The sequence below is a fragment of the Malus sylvestris genome, chromosome 10 (genome assembly GCF_916048215.2).
Source record: "Malus sylvestris chromosome 10, drMalSylv7.2, whole genome shotgun sequence".
In the NCBI taxonomy this organism is placed as follows: domain Eukaryota; kingdom Viridiplantae; phylum Streptophyta; class Magnoliopsida; order Rosales; family Rosaceae; genus Malus; species Malus sylvestris.
In genome coordinates, this window is record NC_062269.1 from 36353160 (window position 1) to 36368899 (window position 15740).

The following is a 15740-nucleotide window of genomic DNA, read 5'->3' on the forward strand; positions in this document are numbered from 1 at the left end:
TGTGCTCGGGCCACACAGCGCACCACTTAAGGGTGACGTCCTAGCTTTAGCGCAATTTCGTTCTGGATTCATTGTCATAAGGATTCGATGTAACTGTGGAGTGCCGGCTGTCGACTACCTGACGTCCTCCCCCTCCTCCTTTATCCGGGCTTGGGACCGGCAATGTAAGATAAACTTACACAGGCGGAGTTAACGACATGAAATTGAAATCAAAGAGATTAAATAATTGGCGGGTATTTGGAACCGCGTATATCATGCTGGTTTGATAAATTGATAGTGATACCCTCACGAGTCAGTCAAATGAGAGAATCTCGGTTCCAGACCGCTGGATGCCGAGAGGATCTAAATTCTGTCGACAATACATGATCTTTCTTTATGGAATCTGCTGAGTGCCGTGACTTCTCAGAAAAAGTTCTCCATAAGATATAACAACTTTTTTGTTGAGAGTTTTAACGGAAAATTCGTGATGCTGTTCATTTTAACGAAAAATCATATTTTTACACTAAAAAGTCAAATCTGGTACTATTCATTTTACCCTTTATTTTGACTTATCGTTAAAACTCAAAGTTTTTAAGCCATTTTCATTAGTTTTTTTTTTTTTTATCATAGAACAAAATCTTGAATGTAAACACTTGTATATCTTCTTCTTCTTTTTTTATTGCATAACATATATGATCAAAGAGATACAGAGATGCAAACAATTATATAGGCGCTAAGGAATGTTATAGTTACGACGCTTGACTATGGAGCTGAGGTCATTTCCAATAGAGAGGCTAAAGCTCCAACAGTAAAAAAATAGTTTGAAATGTCAAAAAACTAATCTTCAATAGATGACTGGGTAGCCTGAGCTATAATTCTACTAGCCCAATAAAACATTATTTGGCTGAAGGCGCATCAGGTTGGCCAAGTGTAGGCCACCTATCAGCCCTTTTTAGGACAACTCTTATGATGCAATAATTAATTTAAATTCAATGACTAGATATAAAAACATTCAATGGTAGTTTTATTAAATTAAACAACAAATTCAAAGTATAAACTTAAAATCAATAAATTATTGAAGGCACTATATTTAACTCCTTCGGTTAGAGACGGTGTATAAGTATAATCTGACACTGTTCATTTAAAAATAATTTTTTGCGAAACTATAATCTAGACGAACCTATGTTTAGCCCATTCAATTAGAGATGACCTTAGAGCCTGAGAATTAGTACGTAATGATTGGAGACTTGTTCCACTAGAGCTTTTGAAGTAAATAATTGAAAATTAAATTACAAAATAAACAAGAAAGTATAAAAAGGATAAAAAGGTGCCTGAAAATTATTTTCCAAAATATGTTAACTAAAGTAGACTACGTCACCTTCTTCACATCTCTCTTAATCCTCCTAATCCTTAATTTTTCTTTGATTTGTTCATTATAACAGTTGAAAAAAATAGAAACGTAAAAGAAAGCGCGTAAATTATTTTCCTTTCCATTGTCCATCAGAGATACATCGATTTATTTTAAAAATCGACTTAAATTAAGTGATTTCTAATATAACAATCTCTTTTTCAATCCACTTAGCAAGAATATAATGCTTGGAGTTTAAGTTTTCGAACCCAGAAAATGGACAATTGTTATAGACAGTAATTATCCTACACAACATTTGAGCCACTGCATTCGGTAACTACATCTACAAGCATAAGCAGTTTTACAGCTTACTGTTCGTTGACACTGGACAATCCATATCAAGGATTTGTCTGTCGTCGAAATTAACACAACAGAAAATGGCGATCTGAAACACCAGATCGTCCTCGGAAGTTTTCCCGTGTATGAATTTCACAACGGACCAATTTATTGCCATATCCGAGACCCGAGCAGGACAGCTTAGAATGTCCTGTGACTACCACCCTCACAATATAAAATCCACCGGAAAAATTGCAGTATGTAGAAGCTAAAGCGGTAACGATTAGTAGCATGAAACTGCCTTCACCAAGCCAGAGACGGTTTTCCTACATGTCAGCATGGTCCCAGTCAATTCTGTCGCCAACATTTTCTGTTTGATGAAGCCGGTTCCTAGCCAACCTGCTCATCACAGCAAGACCTGGGGAAAAAATCGTTTAAACGCAGTCAGATTTTGTAAACAGACGAAAACATTCATCCAGAATATATTAATTCTGATTGTGGAAATAATTTGGGTCGAGAAAGCAACTGGAGTCGCATGGTACCTTCAACCATTTTGTAGAGAGCTGACCACCACCCATCTCTAGAGATCTGGTTTTGATCAAGAGACTCTTCGATCTCTTTATCATGCTTTCCTTCCAAAACTCCTCGGAGTGTTATCACTGCATCCTTCGTCTTCTTGAGGATGCTGTTCTCGTCTTCAATTTCCAACCTTTGGAGGTCATTCTGAGATGAACTGAGGCTCACAGCTACAGCAAACTGAGCAGCAGCAGCCCAGCGAGAAGAGGCCAGCCATCTCCTCTGCCCATCTATTTGTCTGTTTCCTTCTCTCGCCAACCTGTTTTCTCCTTCCCCTCCAAGTACCAAGCTTCGTAAATATTGAGCATTCGCTGAGCCCGTACTTTGGACCATTTTAGAGAAAGCGCTTCCTTCGTTAGACAACAGGCGCTCTGGTGTATCAAATTCTCGAACCTAGAAGCACAAAAAGTGATCAACAAAAAAGAAAATGACTTAAAAGCTTTTAAGTTCAAAAGCTGCCAAGAGCTCTCAAGTATAATTGACTCAAATTCGCAATATGGATACCATAAGACAGAATTCATAACCTCTCCGCACTGGTAGTAAAAAATAAGCAGAAAATAAAACAATGAATGATAACTAACTCTGATTGAAGCATACCCGGCCAGCATCAAGCAGAAGGATTCGGTCGCAGTCAATAATGGTATTTAGACGATGAGCAATAATAAGCATTGTACATGACTTAAATTCTTCACGAATAGTTTTTTGAATAAGAGCGTCAGTTCTGACATCAACAGCTGCAGTCGCTTCATCAAGAACAAGAATCTTTGATCTTCGCAACAATGCTCGGGCAAGACTTAATAATTGTCGCTGTCCAACACTGAAATTATCTCCTGCCTCCGAGACCTTGACATATCACAAGTAAGAGAGAATTAAGACACTATTGCATTAAGGATATGACTTCTTTACCACCCCTTGAGTAACCTCTAAATGAGGAAGAACCTATATACAATAAGACCGAAATCACATCAAGCGAAGTTGAGCGTATACCTCAGCATCTAATCCCAAAGAATTCCTCCTGATGGCATCCTTCAGATGTGCCCTCTCTAAAGCTTCCCAGAGGTCAGCATCATTGTGTTCTTGAAAAGGATCGAGATTAAACCTCACAGTTCCTAAGAAAAACAAAAAAAAAAAGGATCATTAGAACAAACGTACTTTATTAGGTGTTGTCAACTAAAACATATCAACTTCTTACTGCTTCTGACTAATATTATAGCTTCCTAGGTCACCGTTTGCATGTACCTGAAAAGAGAACTGGTGACTGAGGTATGATACCAAGAACTTTACGTAGATCTGTCAGTCCAAACTTAGCGATATCATAATCATCAATCAAAATTCTTCCTCTTTCTAATTCAACAATCCGAAATAATGCATTTATCATGCTGGACTTTCCTGCACCAGTCCTTCCAACAATTCCAACCTTGTCAGTTGGAGAAATTGTGAAAGACAACTCATGTAAAACTGGAGGAAGTTCAGGTCTATAACGTAGAACAACATTCTCAAACTTAATAGATCCAGATGAAGGCCATGCTGGAGGGGGGCGGTTGCTCTCAATTACAGCTGGACCCTCCGCAGGCAACTCTATATATGTACCAACCCGCTCAACAGCATTTAAGCTATTCTCAGCCAGACTTGCAAGTCTCAGAACAGCAGTCAATAAACTTGTAATATTAAGTGCATAACTGAGAAGGAGACCCATAGTGGATGCAAACTCCTGCTGGTTCTCTGCCCTTCCGTTTTGCATAACAGCAAAGGTAGCCGTAAACCATATCATGAGACCTCCCAATGTTTCCAAACGAATTCCAAGCCAGCGGTTTCCACTCATGTTCACCAGTGTGAATCTGATATTGTTGTCCACAGATTTTCCATTAATGTCTGCCATCCGATCATAAGCCTTGTATGCACGAATAGTTGCTAAACCATTCAGTGCTTCACCAAATTGTGCATAAACAGGGGATCTGCTGATGGAGTCCAGGCGCTTTACCTCACGAGCCGTGCTCTACCCCAATAGAGAGAGAAAATAGAGGATATTAGACAATACAGAGTGCAAATAAAAAAAGCGATACCAAAGTGACCAACACACCAACACAATAATACAACAGGATAAGTACATGAAACCTAGTAACCGTAAGTTAAGGGTGACTCCAAAAGCATATCAAACATGTAAGAATCATGTACCTGATAGTAGAGATAGGCTGCATAAAACAAAACAAGAAGTGGCATAATGGCCCACAAGGACATAGTGCTCACGATCCCTATCAAGATGAAGGTAGAAAGGAGCTGAGAGACTTGGCCAAGAAACATATTCACAAATGGAGCAACATTCCGATCAATGTCTCCAAGATCCTTTGCAAATCTATTTATGATCCGTCCAAGGGGATTGGTTTGGAAGAAGACCATTGGAGCTCTTAATATAGAGTTAAGCATGGCCTCATGCAACCTCCTAGCAGCATAAAGACTAGAAGTAATCAACCAATAAGAGTTTGCCAGTGTCACCAAAACCTGAAACCAAGAAATGTAGATGGATTTTCATCACAAGAAACAAGGTGGTAAAAGTGATTCAAGCTTCTCAGTAGAATTCGATGCAAAATCTTCCACAAGATAGTTCACACAAATTTCAACACCTAACTTAAAGCAACTGCTGTATAACTGTGTTCTTACCTGACCAAATGATAGAAGTGCATAGATCATGTTGTAGAAACCGGGGTTATAATTCCCTGTCATGCTTTGATCAGTCCAATGGCTCAACCATGTGCTACTTGAAACTCGTAGAACCTCAGATGAAATATAGCACATAAAGAGTATCATAACCACCCACAAGCCTCCTAACGCATCCTTATACCTGGATAAGATAAATTGAAAATTTACAAGACTTGTAAGCATTCAATACCTAGGTAATGTGCGACTAGCACTTAGTTGTAGTCCCTCTCACAATGTATGTGCAAAAGAAGTCAAATTGACGACAAACACCTCTGAGACCAAGATTTCTTAAGAATTATGGGATGACTCAATGTACCAGAGTACTAGGGGAATTCAAGGGGATACTGAAATTTTGTTATTGAAAATCTGATTTACCTCGCCAAAACTTTCAAGCTAACAACGCCTGTTTCCCTTTCTTCTTGTTTGATAAGAACAGATTTTCCTTCTTTTGGTTTATTTGCTTGGCTTGTACTTTTTGGTATACCATTAACCATCCCATTAACAATAGGTTTTGAAGAGGCACTATGCTCCATCGTTTCACTGTTTTGATCAATGGTTCCACCATCTTCTTTTTCTTCTTCTTCATATTCTTCCATTTTTCCCGCATTTTCCATTAGCCTTTTGAACAGCGTGCCATTATTGGAAAGCTCTTCAAATGTTCCCTCCTCTTTCACCATACCTTCATGGACCAGGATGATTCTATCAACTTGCGAAAGGAAATGTAGCTGATTTGTAACAAGAACCCTGGTTTTCTCTCTCAATTCTCCCCTGATACATTTATCAAAAACCTGGTATGATACATAAGAAATGTTACACGACTATACAAAAGAATAATTAATAACCAATTTTCAGCAGCCAGAGATAGGGCTTGCAAGTGTAGAAATAAATAACATAATTAGGAAAATGCAAAAGACAAGATAAACCAGCGTGTATTTACTACTAAGTCATTGCACATCTTTTCAATAAAATATCCATACGCTTTACAGTAGAAATATAAGGAAGATAGAACCATACTAGTAGAATCACAGGACTTAAATACGAATTTGTCAAAATTAATGTGATTATGATCCGCGAACACAAATGCTTAAATAAAGGTATGCCTATGTGGGTAAGTCCAATTAACTCTGACAATACAAAGATTCAACCTAGTATCGGAAATACTGATAACTTACCAAGAACATGTTTGTGGAGATGACAAAAGACATGCTTAACAATAGATCATAGATTATTTTTTATATTTAAAATTAGAATCTAGGAGCAATAAGGATAACCGAACTCTTGAAGTGAATAACTTAAGTTAGATGTAAAATAGTAACCTGTCGAGCCACGTGAGCATCCAGAGCACTCAAGGGATCATCAAAAATGTATACATCAGAGTTGGAGTAGACAGCTCTAGCCATAGAGACTCTTTGCTTCTGCCCACCACTAATATTCACTCCTCTTTCACCAATCTCGGTCAGATCACCACCCTACAGTGAAACAAGTGAGAAATTTAGGCCCACAAATTACTAGGTAGCATCGGAAGTTTGCAAAAAGCACTGTAAGAACTAACATGATAGAACTCTTAAGAGCACTTACAGGCAATAAGTCAAGGTCATGCCTCAATGCAGTCACATCTATTGCCTTCTCATATCTTCCGGAGTCAAAGTATGATCCAAATAAAATGTTGTCACGTACCTGAAAACGTAAATTCAGAAAGTGACCCATTTGCATGAGCAAGTAGATTGCCTTGTAATTAATTTACTACTCAAGGTTAAATCATGTCCCAGGGCACTGTCTCCAACTAAATTACCTTGATAACAAGAACAAGTACTATTTGAGCCAGCACATTTCAATCACAAGAATTTCCAGATTCACAGAAACAGTAAATAAATGCAAAAAATCAAACACATACTTCAGAAAGACGTAAATAAATACAAAAAAATGGGGATGCTCAAAACTTACGGTTGCATTAAAAATCCATGAAACTTGTGGAACATAAGCAACCATTCCTCTCGTTACAACACTTGATTCTGCTACAGAAGGAAGCTCCCCAAGCATTGCAGATATAAGCGACGTCTTTCCTTCACCAGTACTGCCAACAATTGCTACCAAGCTCCCAACAGGGATATCCAAATTAACATCCGTCAGTGTGGGCTTCTCCGCCTGAAGGAAAACATATATTTCAGGTCTGTTTGTTTCACAGAGAAAATGCAAAATACTTCTAAGCTTGTTCAAGCACTAGATTACTTATTTACAGAATCCTTCTACAATACACACAAACTTATATGATGTAAGCACTATGAAAGCTAAAATTGGACACCAGAGATAAAAGCTGACCTCAAGCCTGCAACAAAAATGCACAACTTGACTATATACATGAACACACATAGGAAATCATGAATCAAATGTGCGATGAACATATTCATCACAGCCACAGAGAAACTAAAGAAACATTATCAATTAGACCTTTGAGTCCCAAGAAAAGTATCCATTCTTAATTGAGATGGCCGGCAGTCCTGGATCAAGAGGAGGGTTTGGCAGAAGAACTCTTTCTTCAGCTAAAAGTAGCTCCTCTAGGCGCTTTAAGGATACATTAGCATTAACCACCTGCAAAAGTAAAGTAATACTAGAAATTAAGTAATAGAAGAAAACATGTAAGAAGTTCACAAAGTTGGCAGACAAAGAACTTTATTTGATGATTTACAAGAAATTGAAAGAGTACTTAATGCTGAAGAGGCTAACATATTTTTAAACTGCTTATTCAAAGTATTGGCAAGAATTGTATTCAGAAAAGAACCAACAGGATATAAAACACTGAAATATTCTTGCATATACATCACACTACCCAAAAAAAAACATCTTCAAGAATAACCTAAAGTTTGAACCGCAATAAATGTTTTGAGGAAAATATTATCATTTTTGGGTACCAGGAAAGAAGTCGAACCTGGGTTATTATATTAGGAAGCATGAATAGGGGAAACCGAAGCACAGCGAACAGAGAAAGTGAAGTAAATGCCCTTGCAGGTGTAAGATCCCCACCAAGAAAAGTGAACAATCCAAATGAAATCACAGTGACTATAACTGGGGTGCTATTTAGTATAAATCCATTGCACTGCAAAACAAGGGAAAGAGTCAGTAAAAAAAAAAAAAAGGTTGACGTTCGTAACATCTATCTCAAGGAATTTGGATATGCACATGATCATGATTGATACAAGATCATGCAAAATGCCTACTTCAGTGATCAACTGTAGCATGCTGATGGCATGTCATGATTATATGAAATCAGAAGAGATTTTCTTATAGGAATGAAAACCTTCAAAAAAAGACAAATGAGAAGAATTTACATCAAATGAGTGGATATGGTAAGAAAACGAAATTTCAGAAAAAAATTGCCATACCGCTCCCAGCAGTGATGCTTTTCGAAACCAGAACAACTCATCATTTCGAACACTATGCACCTTGGATTGGAAACTACTCTCCCATGCATAACATCTGAACCATTTGAAAATACACAATGAAAAACAGTACATATAAATCCCCCTAACATATATAGGCATGTCACCAAAATTGAGTCATACTTCACAGTGTCCATTGCTGCCAAAATTTCATTCATCAGACCAATTCTTTTGTCTGTACGCTGTAACCCCTCCTTGGACAATTTCTGCATTTTGCTGATCACAAATGTCTGTCCCAAGTAAATCACAAAGATCAGGACACATTAAATTGAAAGGATATCTAAACATGTATAAGGTGGAAAATATAAAACTGTAGCGTAGTTACTATCTACTCAGCACAGACAGGCAGACTCCATTGTGATAGTAATGTAGTCACTAGTCAGGATTCTTTTAGGTATAACTAAAGCATATTAACATAGTTTTTATACAAAACAAGCAAAATCAAATGGAACAACTATTTTACCTGTAGGGGGAACAAAAGAACTAACATGAGGGCACCAAGTAGTGAAGCAACCCCCAATTGCTGATAAAGAAGAACCATGGAGATAATGATACGAAATGGAGCTGACCACAAAGTATGAAGAGATTGGGATATTTGCTGTGCAAGGAACAAAAACAAATTAACCAACCAACCAAAACAACTTCACAAATAATAGCACAAAATGATTAGTACACTAAAGTTGTTTGGTACCACCTGTATATATTTTGAAAAGGATGAGATAAACCCAAATCTCAATTGAAACGAATTTTGAGTAGATAATAAGTAGAAAAAGAAAACTTCTCATGTTCTGAGATTAAAGTGTCCAGAGAAGTGTGGCTCCAATCGCACATTCAGGGTTTTACTATCGTCTGACTTCAGGAAATTTCTATAGTAATCTCTAATTAAACAATTCATTTTCACTTTCAAAAGATAATTTTTAGGACACATGCAAAAACTGTTCAGAGTGTGTACCTGAAGTGCTTCAGCATCAGTTGTCATCAAGTTGGTTATCTTCCCAGAGGCAAACTTCTTTCTTGCTTCATGAGTCAGCCTTAAGGATTTCCGAAATACAGCAGCAACCTAAAATAAGAAATGTATAGAATCATGCTTCACAAAATGATATATCAAGATTATTAGCAAGTCTTGCATACCTTCATAAAATTATGAGTTCAATACTTCCCCACATTATTAGACCAATCAGAAGACCATACAACTAGCTAACCCCTCAACATAAAACACTAAAAACAAACCCCACACCAAACATAGAAAAGTAACAAGACCTTAACCCTCTCAAGAACTCCTAATTAACCAGCTAAATGTCGCAAGCCCCCAGTAAATAGCATAGTAAAATTGTTTTTGAGTTTGGCATTCCATGATTCAAACCAAAAACCTTGCCCTATCAAAACCAAACATCTATAGACATCCCTGAGCTAAGAATCTACTGTAAAATTCCAATCCTCACTCACCCAGGGACCATGACCAATTCAAGGGACCCACAAACTGATAGACTTGCATTGGTTGCTAAATCTCATACATGCCATGAATGTGAAACAAAAGTTATACTGGGAGGGAGAGTGGTGGGAGTAAAAATGTTGGAGCATTTTTCTTATATTTTTAATTTGAAATGATTGTTTATTACTGATTCACCCTTACTATATTAATATCCTTCAACGTAAAAATGAGCATAGATGGAACTTTGTTAAAATTCCTCGACAAAGTGGTTTCTCTTAAATAGCAGTATAATTTGGCAACAGAATGACACTGATGATATTATAAACATGGTAAAATACAAACATAAATTAGAATACGGTTAATAGCATTAAAACGGGGTTGGAAAAGGTAAAACCAAAATACCAAGGTTGACCGAAGCCGGAAGCCAACGCGCATGACATTCTGAAAATACTGAGCTTCACATAACACCCCACCAACCTGAAAGCAAGGTACATCCTCTCATTAAAAAAAAAAAAAAAAAAGAAGAAGATGTAAGATAAGTTCCCGGGTTCAAACACCCGCTAGTGGATAATGGAAGTTTCTTAGGGAAAAACAGGAACTTCAAGAAAAGAGGGAGCAGGTTATATTAGGTAAGCAATTTTTGTCAATTCACCAAGCAGGGTAACTGCAACATCCCTTGAAATTGATAATGCAGCAAGACTATGCCAATATGTGTGATACTAAAGGGTAGCTGTGCAAAACAATCTATGTATTGGAAATGACATAAATACAAAACAGAGGACTTATATCATACCACTCCAGCAAATATTAAGAAGGCATAGATGTAACCAATCCATGCTGGATCCCCTCGTTGCATAGACTGCAGACAATTTCAGATTAAATAAAAGAAGGATTATGATAATTACAATAAAGGATCAATTTACAGGACTCTGATACACTATATCTGATTTCAGAGATATGCAGGAATTGTGACACACCAGTAACATAAGTTTCAAAATAAAAAACAAAGAATAATGCATCATGGATCGGTATCCACAAAATTAACACACCTGGAGAAAGTAAGGTTAAAGCTAATCTAACATTACAGAATTAACACACCTGGAGAAGGTTAGGATAAAGCTAATCTAACATTACAGTGACTACAACTTTTGGGTCATTGAAGTCTCATCGTTGTTTTCTTTTCTGTATTTCCTAGTCACTTCAAATTAGTTATCAGTGTTTCAACAACAATTTCATGACCAAAATACACAGAATTCAGGAATGCTTGACTAGCACAAGTTAAATTAAAAAACAGCCCTCATACGGGCCCAATCATCAATATCCTTATCCCTACTGATTTGCATATTAAAATAATTAGTACCAGAGACGGACAACATAGAAAAGGGAAGGGTATAAACACAAACCTGTAAGAGATGATTCAAAATAAGCGGCCCCACAAATTGGGAAAGATCATTCCCGATCTACACGTTGTCAACAAAACAATAAAATAAGTTATAGCAATCAAAGCGTTCAACTTTACCATGCAAAACATTTCAGATAGAAAATAGAAAATAACTCTTCATATGTCGGACAACTACCTGAACAATGTGACTAGCATGTATGCTGGACTAAAAACTACTAAACTAGCAACACAATCCAATAAAAAGTAAAAAGTAAAACAACAATGACAAAGAGCAGTACGTGTTGATTAAAAATTTAAAAACGTATACTATTCCAATTAGTGAAATATGAGTGTAATGACCTTTGCGTACTATTACGTATATCAAACTTTGCAGACTATTACCAAACATAAGCAATTCTGAAGAACGAGCTAATTACCTTCCAAAAGCCTCCAAACCAAAACCTATAAAGAGCACAATAAAATATGAATGAGAAGCATGTACATATAGGACTGCATAGGACGCGCAAGGGAAGTAACGACAATAAAGTGAAGAAGATTCACATCTAAGCCATGGGTCATGAAAATATTACCTTCCACCAAGGCTAGAGTTCAATGCTCTTAAAAGCCATGGTTTAGGCTTTCGACGTTCCTGAGCCCAACATGCTTGGAACCTGGAAAGCCAGTAAAAGAATTATGATGAAAACCATGATGTACTAGTTTAAGTGGAAACCAATTTGAAAATAACAAGCACACACTTATTGTTCAGTGTTTCAGTACGATCCCAAGTATCCAATTTCCAGACATCTTTCTCTGTAATGGGTCTTTGATAGCCTAGCTTCATAAGGGGATTCACCCATGAAAACAACATTCCTGATAAAAACACAACCAAGATAAGAGTTGAGAAATAAGCCATGGAAAGAGGGTTCAGTGCAGTCTTCAGAATATTATGAATGGTCTATACTCTATATCCTTTGTCTTTGCATCATGCAAAATTAGCAAGCCAAAAACAAATAGCGAGGGAAAAAAAAACTAGGAATAAAATAGATTGAAATGGATTTGAATCAAAGTTAACTACATGAAACAGTAGCACAGCTGTCAAACAACAAAGAAATCACCTTTAACAAAAGCATTTTATGATGGTTCAGTAGACCATACTAAAGTTGGCATACGTACAAAACAGAATTAATTCACTAACAATCACACTAGCTCTATCAGCATTTAATTCTCTATAAATTTTCTTAAATGTCAAGTATTAGGATCTTATCAAAATTATTTACATACTTGACAATATGTTTGCATGCCTCTCAGGACATATTTGCTCTCCTCCAGGAAGTTCTTCATATGCAGCATCATCAATTGATTCAGTACGGATTGGAGTATAACCAGGATAATCGACCAATCTTGGAATATACAGAAGCAAAAGTATTCCAAACAAACCCTACATCAGAGTGAAAATACATATATAAAATAATTTGACATTCGATATGCAGTCTAATCAAACATAAAAATAGCAACCTATAATAACGAACAGTAGTAGAGTTTCCCACCTTTTGTTCTTTGTTTCTCTTTTTATTGAGTTTTGGTTTCTTATAAAAAAACAGAAAGGCTTCTGATTCCCACCTTTTTTTTAATTTAAACATACTTCCCATCTGTTTTTACTAAATAATTTGTACCTATGTTAGACCAACAGCATACACAATGTATGTGCCACGGGGCAGTGCAGGATGACTAGGCAAATTAGACTGCCTAAACACTATTTCACTACTTTTAAGAAGAATAGCCTAAACATTGTGTGACAAAATTACAAAAAGTAGGACAGAAGAGGAAACAAAAGCATAACCAGCGAAAATTAAGGTTAAAAGCAAAAAACAAGCCAACAAACCTGGGCAACAACTTCACTGATGTACAAATATAGTACAGATCTGCAAGGGTTACACAGGAAGATTGTCAGTTTGTCTTGCACAACCAAAAACCTCCAAAATGTACTAGCAGAGTGATATAAAACAGAAACAAAAACTTTGAAAATATAAACAGTCAAATCAATTATTGGTAAGGCAGAACCAGTTTTAGGTAAACAGACACACAAACCTGTGGTATAAGTCCCTCAGTGAAAGAACAAGATTCAGCATCACGGAATCCCCCACTAAAGTATAAATTACTGCAAATCTAACAAACCAACGGACCTCACGGATATAGATCTTAGTTTCCACACCAATCATTACCAGCATAGAGCACCAAGTAATGGCCTCTAATATCAGCGAAAATACCTGCCAAGAAAAGATGAAACTAAAATATTAGGCATATGAGTGTAATCTTACAGAAAGTTTGTTTTTGTACACTTTCTTCTCCCTTGACAGTTTGTTCCTTATCCAGAAAAATAAAATGTGCAGGTTAATGATACTCACATGTGCAAAATGCTAATCCTATGGTCTAAAGCTAACTGAGTTTTTAAGTGTAAAGCCCCTAATTTCATTGCATTTGAATTGATCACAGTTCATGATTTGTTAAACTTGATATCTCCTCAGAAATTTTGGGAACTTGACAGCTGAAATTTTCTTTAGTTCCAAGTACAAAACCTTGGTTTCTTTTGTCACTTTACTTAATGGGTGAGGACTACCAAATTACCCTACATCTGATAAATGAAAACACTGGTTTCTTTAATTCACTTCATTTATTTGTAAATTTAACATAAAAAGAACTTTGTCTGTGCTAACTACGGTAACACAACATAGAGCAGCTAAACGCTAAACGATTAATTCACAGTACACAACAAATCAACAAACCAACCTCAAATGGTGCAAGGCCAATCTGCCCATCTAAATTCAGCACTGAAATTCCCATGATCAAGCGGAACAAGGGCTCGGCGGTGCAATAAGCAGCCAATAAACCCAACATATAATTGTAAACTTTGGACTGCAAACAGAACCTCTGGGCTTTGAAATCTTTCTTGATCCGCCATATTCGATAAATGCACAGGCCCAGAACAACCAAATGAGAAATGCAGACAACTAAAGAATCAACCGCGCACGGCGTGTATGCACCAAAAGCATTCTCCACTGCTCTTGTCCAGACCCCACCGGGTACCGGGCGGCAATACCAATCCAAAGGCTCAAAACCCATCTTTTTCGTCACTTTTTTCACAAGAATTATTCACTTTTAAAGCACACAATCCATCACTCGGACGTCTCAGTCCCCACTGTGAGCTACTCCTGCATATGATAAAATTGAATTTAGCCACACAAAAAAACCCAGGAACCAATGAAATCTCTTTGAAGGGTAAAATAAAAAACAGTAAAAACTCCAACTTTTCAGATTAATGGCATACTTTTCTTACTAGCTTAAACTTTTTATCCACGAGAAAATACTATGGCTCGAAAGAATATGAAAAAATAAATAAAAACATTCAAGCATTCTACTTTTCTAAGCACCGTCGTTCTCAAAAATCCAAAGAAAAAGTTCAAACTTTCCATACAACTTCAAAATTTTCAGAAATTCACGAGGAGTTTTCTGTTTTCTACAGTTACCAAAACTCAATATCTATTCTGGCAGTGTACATTTTCTCAGTAACCAAACAGAGGACTACAATCGAGCTAGAAAATGAAATTTCTTCAGAAAACAAACTTACAGAAACGTATAAAGCATTTATTAAGCCAAAAACCAAAACTCAGAAATACAGAATTCATAATTTTCAGATTTCAAAAGCACTGAACACCTCAGAGACTGGTCTTGCACTCAAAACCCCAGAAACAAAAACTGAAAGAGCAAAAGCGCTGCATTCAAACGAGCAGCTGACGACCTTCTCAGATCAAAAAAGGGAAATTTTTTGGGGAAAACAAAAGAATCAAAAGCTCTTGTTTGGATGCCGAGAAAATGGAATAAGAACAATCCCAATTTTCATGGAAAATTTTGATTACCTTTTTCGTGCTTTTTCTTTGTGTGTAGCTCCCTGTGGAATTAATGGAAAGGAATTGGTATCTAATTCTTTGAGGCTGTGGAGGCGTCGAAGACCAAGAGTATTTTGTCATTTAAAAAATCAAATGGGCTTTATTATTAAAAAAAATTGAATAAAAAAAAAATGCTTTGGTTTGGCTTAATGCGTCATCGATTACGATAAAGATAATTTTGTTTGAGTGAGATCTTCGGATCTTTTTTATCTGGATCTGGAAATTCTCTAATTATATCTGTCAATTCTATATTATAAGATCAATTTTTATCAGGTAATGTTTATATTTAATTTTAAATAAAAAATTTACAATGATTTCTGACCATGTACGATAAACAGAGGGGATTGTAAAATCTTCATGATCCCTACAAAGAGGATCCTCTTGGATTTTGTTTTTCTTGCTGCAACAAAATATGCAAGAAATTTTTAATGTGTCGGGAATACGGCTCAATATATTAGCATCAAAATACAAGTGGTTGAATATTTCAAAAAAAAAATTATAATCACTTGTATTATGACATTTGATTGACAAACTACGTTTTCGACACACTAAAAAATATGTTGTTGGCGTGATGTTATTTGTTAATTAGAAACAAAATCTATTTATGTTG

The 15740-nt window shown here is 36.4% G+C and overlaps 1 protein-coding gene across 2 annotated transcripts; it reads right to left on the reverse strand.

The window, feature by feature from the left end:
• Window positions 1-1587: 1587 nt before the first annotated feature.
• Window positions 1588-15261, reverse strand: LOC126585861 (ABC transporter C family member 2-like). Of its 2 annotated transcripts, none has more exons than XM_050250414.1 (28): window positions 15101-15261; window positions 13974-14395; window positions 13275-13453; window positions 13069-13108; window positions 12468-12624; window positions 11942-12056; window positions 11777-11857; window positions 11624-11648; window positions 11209-11265; window positions 10599-10664; window positions 10208-10282; window positions 9326-9433; window positions 8837-8971; window positions 8497-8603; window positions 8317-8410; window positions 7863-8030; window positions 7385-7525; window positions 6881-7081; window positions 6515-6613; window positions 6253-6405; window positions 5312-5724; window positions 4898-5078; window positions 4415-4738; window positions 3479-4235; window positions 3227-3348; window positions 2837-3082; window positions 2206-2632; window positions 1588-2081 (listed from the first exon to the last, which is right to left on the reverse strand). In XM_050250414.1, the coding sequence occupies exons 2-28, from the start codon at window positions 14304-14306 to the stop codon at window positions 1990-1992; spliced, it is 4896 nt and encodes a 1631-aa protein (XP_050106371.1). In that variant the 5' UTR covers window positions 14307-14395; window positions 15101-15261; the 3' UTR covers window positions 1588-1989. The 2 variants fall into 2 exon arrangements, with proteins under 2 accessions (XP_050106371.1, XP_050106372.1); XM_050250415.1 differs by lacking the exon at window positions 15101-15261 and adding an exon at window positions 14899-15045.
• Between the last annotated feature and the right edge of the window lie 479 nt (window positions 15262-15740).